At 37.1% G+C, this 8,121-nt stretch overlaps 1 protein-coding gene across 1 annotated transcript; it reads right to left on the bottom strand.

The window, feature by feature from the left end:
• Positions 1–1,240: 1,240 nt before the first annotated feature.
• On the bottom strand, positions 1,241–2,685 carry LOC145156345 (small ribosomal subunit protein uS7). The gene is made up of 5 exons (XM_079075760.1): positions 2,592–2,685; positions 2,339–2,446; positions 1,861–2,132; positions 1,560–1,763; positions 1,241–1,462 (listed from the first exon to the last, which is right to left on the bottom strand). Exons 2-5 carry the CDS (start codon positions 2,423–2,425, stop codon positions 1,408–1,410), a joined length of 618 nt encoding a protein of 205 aa, XP_078931886.1. The 5' UTR covers positions 2,426–2,446; positions 2,592–2,685; the 3' UTR covers positions 1,241–1,407.
• Between the last annotated feature and the right edge of the window lie 5,436 nt (positions 2,686–8,121).

Here is an 8,121-nt window from a genome sequence, read left to right on the forward strand (position 1 = left end):
TTTGGAATAATAATCTTAAATTTAATTCTAGTAATACTAGTTTAAACTTAAGTTGCTAGTGTTGCATGGATGATCCGATGGGAGCTCAAATGTTTAATTGAGCCAACATATGTTATAGTATATTTGTGGCTTCCCATTCCTAGCTTATGTAGGTTTTGAGAGAAAAAAGTGAGTTATATATATATATAAAAAAAAAAAAGGTCTAAATTAAAATCTACTACTTTCTAAAGTATTTCTCTCTAATGAAGATTTTTACATTTATGGCTTGTTACTCAAGACTCAAGAGCAGAAATCTACTTTACATTAAGAATTTGCAATATTTAGCAATTAGCAATTCACATGCCTCCTGAATTTTTTATTTTTTTTTAAGTATATATTTTGTATAATTTTGAGTGAAATTGTCATAAAAGTATATTACGATAAGAAATAAAAAAACTAGAAAATTATTTTTATATTTTTATAATTTATAAAATCTAGGGCCTACTTTTTTACTAACAGGGTCTCCGAAATAACATGGCCTGCATAGTTCTTAGTTTGGGAATCAAACTTTAATATGTCATCTTTTTTAAACTAAAATAACTCCTTCATAAAGTCAACATCACATGAGTTTTTTATTCAAAAATGTAGTTTAATGTTGGTATTTCATTTTAGACTATAAAAAAAACACCTTGTGTGGTTACGTATTAATTGAGTTACAAGGCCCATTACACAGGGTATCAAAGCTGAACCAGCTGCTCATTCGTATCTATGTGTATGGTGTTATTGAATGTTCAAAGTCCAGCACACGATACACTTTTAATGAACTTTCCTTTTGCATGACTATTGTAGTTGAGGAATTGGATGATAATGTGTCTTTTTGTTATGTTTAGTATGATTGCCAACTAAGAGTAGATTGTTTTTTTAAGCACACTTTGTTGATATTATACATGGAACATGTGAAAATGGATAAACAAATTATAAAATCTAGTAATTTTAAAATTATTCAGCAAATTGGTGGGGGAATTTTATCAAAATGAAACATTTCTTTCAGCAGAAACTAGTTTAAAAGGGTAAAATGGTTATGTTTATCATCAAAACAATCAAAGGACCCAACAAAACATGTTTTCGTTCATTCAGAGCCTTATATTCATGCCACATAATCAATCATTCAGGTTGCCAAACAGGTAAAGTCAAAGAAACAGCCCAAACTTTGGTGTGAAATAATATTTTAAACAACATAACAAAATTATGCAACATAAAAGAAGCAAAATCTCTAACATATAGTAATTGATTACGCATGAAGCAAAAAAAAATACATAAAATCTAATGCAAGATCCTTGATTAAACACTTGTTTTCATAGTTTTTTCCCTGATAAAAATGCAAATAACACTAACCAGAAAGAGTATGATGATGATGATAATACTTCCTCAACGATTGGCCTTAGCAACTCTCTCAATCTCATCTTTCTTCTTAATCGCATAGCTACAACAAGAAAAGATAATCAACAAATACATAAAATAAGATGAAATAACTAAAAATAATTGTTATTGTTTGGGGGATTCAAATATTCAATACATACCTGTTTGAAGATCCCTTAGCAGCATTGATGAGCTCATCAGCAAGACACTCAGCAATGGTCTTGACATTTCTGAAAGCACTCTCACGTGCACCAGTAGTGAGAAGATAGATAGCTTGGTTGACACGTCTTAGAGGTGAGATATCAACAGCTTGACGCCTTACAACACCAGCAGAACCGATTCTTGTTGCATCTTCTCTTGGTCCACTGAAAATCATCATCTCCAATGAATCAGAAACCATTGAAATGTAAAAACGGTTGAAAAGAAGTAGAGTGAAACAGTAGAAGGTGATTGATTGTGTACCTGTTGATGACAGCATCAACGATGATTTGAATGGGATTAGCATCGGTTAACAGATGGATGATTTCCATTGCGTGTTTGACAATGCGAACAGCCATGAGCTTTTTACCATTGTTTCTCCCGTGCATCATGAGAGAGTTGGTTAATCGTTCAACGATTGGGCATTGAGCCTTCCTGAACCTCCTTGCTTGGTACCTTCCAGCTGTGTGAGGCATGTAAATTGGGTGCTTTGATGCGGTAGCAGTGATGTAATCCTCCACAGAAAGATCAGGAACCTGCTCACATGACATAGTTAACTCGCATAAGATTTCTAAACCAACCAGATCGAGATTGAAATTCATGAGCTCAAAGTACAACACGATGAGCTTAACATGACACAACCGGTGAAAAAATTAACATGAATCGATGATACTTAAGCAGTTTACACACACGAATATCTACTGAAACAGGTGAATTTGGCTTAATCGGTTAAGAAGATAACCTGAACGTCGTCGTAAGTCCAGCGGTTAAAGAGCAGGACCTCGCTGCGAGCCTTCCCGTCTTCAACAATAGGTGCGACGACCTCCATTGCTTACGATTCTTACTCAAACTGTAAAGCAAAAGCCTTCGTGATTAGTGTGTTAACATGAACACGAAAAATACTGAATTAACTCGATAAAAATGGAACAAATTTGGTGAAACGTGTTCTCGTAGGTACATGGATTAAACAGATCGAAGGGAAAGAGTTAGCAAACCTAGACTCCGGGTGTGAGGAACAAAGCTGCTGGTTCTAACCTAAGCTCCGCTTCAGACGACAAAAGGGGAGATAAAACCCTAATTGGTTGTATATAGTATGCCTATGGTCCGTGAAGGCTTGATTATTGGGCTTGACTTGTAGGCCCAATCACGTGGCCTTTTTAGTTGGAGATCAATAGAGCATTCCATATAGTAGTAGTAGAGTTTAATTTCCGCACGCTTTACTAAAAGAATTTGGGCTTGCACAAAAAATTAAACTAGTTTTATGGTGATTCAAGTATGGTGGTAATCTCGATAGGACACCGTCCGATATCTAAATAACGATATCTAAATAAACCGGTTTAGATTATTTTTTAAGTTGGCCTGTATTACTCTCAAGGTTGTAAAAATTATTCGACGGTGTTAAGGGATTAATCGGACCATAGATTATTAATAAAATATCAATATTAATCAAATATATCTTAAGAAAAACAGATAATTCAAAATTAGAAAATAAGAGAATTTGTAATTTGAAAATTTGAAAATACGAAAATATAAACATTTTGGTATAATATTTGAAATTTTGAAAATTTGGAAATTTTGGAGAAAAAAAAAGTTGATTTTTTTAAATTTTTTTGGCCTTTTTTGACTTTTTTTGAATTTTTTCGATTTTTTGACTTTTGTTGACCGATTAATCTCGTCAAGACCGATTAATCTTGCCAACCCCGATTAATCCTAAATTTCCGATTAATACCCTAACCCTCGACGGTTGGAGAACGTCAAGTGATTAATCCACAATTAATCGCCGATTCAGACACTTTAGGATATGCTTAGGGTTTGTGTGCTGGATTTTGGAGGGAGTTCGGATACTTACCTCCCACTGGTAGAGTTCTCCTACAACAACAGTTATCATGCTAGTATTGATCGACCACCATTCGAGATGTTGTGTGGAAGGAGGTGTAGGACCTTGATTTGTTGGGGAGAGATCGGACATCGGGTAATGAGAAGCGATGGGGTAGTGCTTAAGACCACCGAGTTGATTCAGCAGGTATGTGACAGGTTGCGGGTCGCGCAGAGTCGCCAAAAAGTTACACTGACCGACGTTGTTCAAACCTCGAGTTTCAGGTGGGAGACTATGTGTTGCTGGAGGTGTCACCTTGGAAAGGTGTCATCTGATTCCGAAAGAGGGGCAAGCTGGGTCCCCAATTTATCGGTCCATTCAAGATTTTATGCCCGTGTTGGCAAGGTTGCATACCGACTGGATCTTCCTGATGAGATCAGTCAGATCCATAACATTTTCCACGTGTCTCAGTTGCGGAAATGTGTTGTCGATGATTCGGTAGTGATCTCGTTAGATGATATTCAGGTGGATGACCGTCTGAACTATGTGGAGAAGCCCATTGCAGTTTTAGACAGGAAAACTAAAACTCTTTGTAACAAGGTGGTGAATCTAGTGAAGGTATAATGGCAGCACCGTAGGGGCTCTGACTGGACATTGGAGCCGGAGGACGAGATGATAGAGCACTACCCAGATTTATTCGCATCAGCAAACTTCGAGGACGGAGTCTGATTCAAGTGGGGGATAGTTGTAACACTCGAATGTAGGTATTCTTTTAAAGCCCTTGTAACAAAATTATATGTTGGGTGATAAGTTCCTATGTATGCTGGTCGTATATATATGTACAATTAGCATACAAGGGTGGATGTGATCGCGGACTTGAACCACGTACGCGGGGCGTACGTGGCCAGAAGCAAATCCCTAATTTTAGGGCATGGGCCTTATTTAAGCTCACTTATGACTCTTGGACCCTCACCCTTATCAGCCTCCACTGCTTGTTATCGTCCCTCAAACCCTAGATTGCTAGTGAGTGTGATTTTTTTAGCTTTAAAATGACTTTGGTGGCCTTTTGGTGTGTTTGCAAGAAGAAGAACTTGGTGTGCAAGCCTTGGACGTGGTTGAGCTTCAAGATCCTGAATCTACTTCATCTTAGGAAGCTTTTGGAGGTATAAAGTTCATACATTGCCTATGTTTTACTTAGATCTACGTCTTTAGCTTGGTATGGTCCTTTTGGTTGGTCTTGAAGAGTTAAGACCATTTGAGATGCTAAATCTTGTAGATCTGGTCGATTGGTGGGTTCCTTAAGCTTAAAGGTGCAAACTTTTTGGTGTTTGTGACCCCCATGCAAGTATTAAGTCATTCATTAAGCTCTTTTGAGCTCTAGGACCTCATTAAGCCATGCATGCACGTAAAGTTGGCAACTTTACGTGATAACCCACCTCAAACAGGTCAGATCTGAGTTTTAGGCTAGTGTTTTAACCGATTAAGAGCGGAAAAATGAAGTTGGCCAAACGGGGTGAGTACGCTAGGCGTACAAGCCCTTAAGCGTGTACGCTTAGTACGCCATGCGTACTCAGCAGTGGGTTGCGGTTGATTGGGCCTTTCGGTATTGGGATCCATCTTGGACCCTAGGAGTTTAAGGCTGTATTTTGGGCCACCAGAATATTGTTGTTGGCTAAGGGAGTTTTTGGACGGATTTTTTGAAGGGTTTTAGTATACTACAACATCCTATGGTCCACATACAACCCTAAATGCTTTGGATCTATGTTTTCTCTAATTATACATGCAATATTGTTTCCAAAGCATTAAGCCTACAACCAGCATAGAAATGACATAATCAACATAAAAGAGAGTTATAGAATTACCTCTTTGTTGTAGCTTGTAGAACTTCTTGAGTTTGGCCTTTAAGAACTTAGTGCCCCAAGTGTTGCACCTTAAATGGAATCACACAACACCACCAACAATGGAGGACTTGAGAGAGAATACTTGTACTCTAAAATCGACTATAGCTATTCCAAGAACACTAGGGTGCCAATTTTAGGAGTTAATGGGTTTCTTATATAGTGTGGCAAAACTAGGGATACACCATGTAAACCCTAATGTGCATGACCTTCCATATATCTTAGGCTCCATGGGTTTAAACCTCCATGGATCATCCATGGGTTGTCACATGGGTTTAGCCCAACCTAAGGAATCATGGATCATTGGCCCACACCATAAGAATGAATGATTTTACCAAATCAGCCCCTTATATTTAATTAGTCTCTTTTGATCACAAAATTAATTCCAAATTAATTCTTGTTCAATATTAATTAAATAATATGATTTCATATTAATATATTATAACTTATAATATATTAATAAATCATGAATATCCTCTTCTCAAAAGTCCATCCTTACAAATTGTTCCAGTGTCATGCAACCCAAATGGACCATGCTACTCTCGGGTCAAGTACATACCAATTATAGTTATGGGCTTAGACACCCAATCCAACAGTCTCCCACTTGGATAAATCTAATAACTATTATTGCAAGTACGACTCCACAACCCGACTAGCAATCGTAGTTCTTAAAAGTTGTTGTCGAACTCTGACCTAGTCAATGACGCGTCCATTAGATAAGGGATCATATATTCCTTCATTCTAGATATCATATGGACTGAGACATGGATTATAATAATTCTCTCTGTCCATCTGCTGTTTTCGGATTTCCGATTTATGATGACCGACTAATTGAACAAATCAAATCAGTCCAGGCTTGGCCAAGCACTTAGGGGTGTCAGCACTAAATCATTGAGGGGCCCACAGATATTGCTTTTATCCGCATGGGGTAAAAGGAACGGATAAACTTCGACCCAAATGCTGATAGGTTTTATACAAACAATCCTATGTGTGCATGCAACCTTAATTGGATCTATGTTTTCACTATAAGACATACAACTATATGAACACAAAATAAACCCTAGCATGCTTCTATAATTTTCGAAAATCATATAGAAGTGTAGAAGACATACCTTTGTTGTTATATTGCAATAACAACTAGTTTCCTTGATCTCTTGAACTCTTGAAAGCAAGCACCACAATTGTAGTGCCTCTAATGGCTCACAAACACCTTGAAGCAAGAAGGCAATTAAGAGAGAGAGAGGGGAAGGATGCTAATTTCGGCCCTAGGGTTTCCCTTGGAATCAAGTGGCCTAAAATTGAAGCATAGGGCATCTATTTATACTGTAGGGTGCTAGGGTTTCAGTCTAAACCCTAATGGATAGCTTAGCCACCAAGCAGCCCAAGGAACCTTCTGGAATGAGGCCCTTGGACGAAAATATGATGATCCCTCATCATAATTTCGTTCCCCCTTAGTCCATAAGGTTTCTCAGCCCAAAACTCAACTATCACACATTTGACAGTTTATACCCCTTTATTTAATTAATCTCTTTTAGTCACCAAATTAATTCCTAATTAATTTATGACTAATACTAATTAAATAAATATGATTTCTCCTTTAATATATTATTCTTATAATATATTAATAAACCATAATATCTTCTCTCTCATATCAAATTACCTTGTCAAGTTGCTTTGGTGAAGGCAACCCAAAAGGACCATGCACACTCGGGTCAAGTACATACCAAATATAGTTACGGACTTAGACACTAATCCAACAGTCTCCCACTTGGATAAGTCTAGTAACCACATCTCACATATGACTTCCGTATCCGATTAGCAATCGTAGCTTTCAATAGCCGCTGTCAACTCTGACCAATAATCTGTCCTTCAGATAAGGGATCGTATAATCCTCTGTTCTAGATATCATGCTAACAATACTTATTGTTTAGCATTTTATTTCTTGATCTCTGATTTGTTCGACATAGAACTCAGTTGAACACATCAACTTCATCCTGACCGGGCCCGGCACATAAGTCAAACCAAATCATCAAGTGGCCAAGATATCGCTTTTATTCTCATAGAATAAAAGGAACAGAAAAACGTCGACTAATATGCCTTTATCATTTACTAGTTAAACCACACACAATAATGCGTTTTATAACATCAAGTTACTGATGCGTTTTCGCATTATCAATGTATAATCAACCAGCGAACAATAACCATATCTCTAGGTTTAAAGATTATATGATATTATCATCTTGCGATCACTTGTGATAACATTCATGAAGTGATACCAGCAAGTGTGGGTCTATTCCAATGCTCAATACAAATTTCATAAGCACTCATAAACTTTGCAGCAAACCTTTGCTATGTCTAAAACTTTTCAGACAATCTACAAACAAATTTATGACAATCTTCCTTCATATCTACTTCCAACATATGAACGATTGTGGACTGTTCGAATAATCTTATTATTCAGGAAGTCAAAACATGCAAAATTGAAACAATAGATAAATAATCAACACAAGATAGAAGCTTTCTTATAAATAACACACCTTTATTTAATCATCAAATGTTGAATACATGATCATCCATTACAAGTTTCCTACCTATCTAATCTAAACTAATATCGTCCTTCAGCCCTACGCTCCTAGCGTGCTGCAAATGTTTAACCCTACTCAGTCCCTTCGTGAGGGAATCTGCTGGGTTATCTTCTGACGATACCCTCTTCACAACGAGGAGTCCCTCTTCTACCCGATGTCTAATAAAATGGTATTTCCTGTCGATATGTCGAGATCTGCCATGATCCCTTGGTTCCTTGGTTAAGGC

Source organism: Lactuca virosa, chromosome 1 (assembly GCF_052849685.1).
Source record: "Lactuca virosa cultivar CGN04683 chromosome 1, Lactuca_virosa_CGN04683_v6, whole genome shotgun sequence".
NCBI lineage: Eukaryota > Viridiplantae > Streptophyta > Magnoliopsida > Asterales > Asteraceae > Lactuca > Lactuca virosa.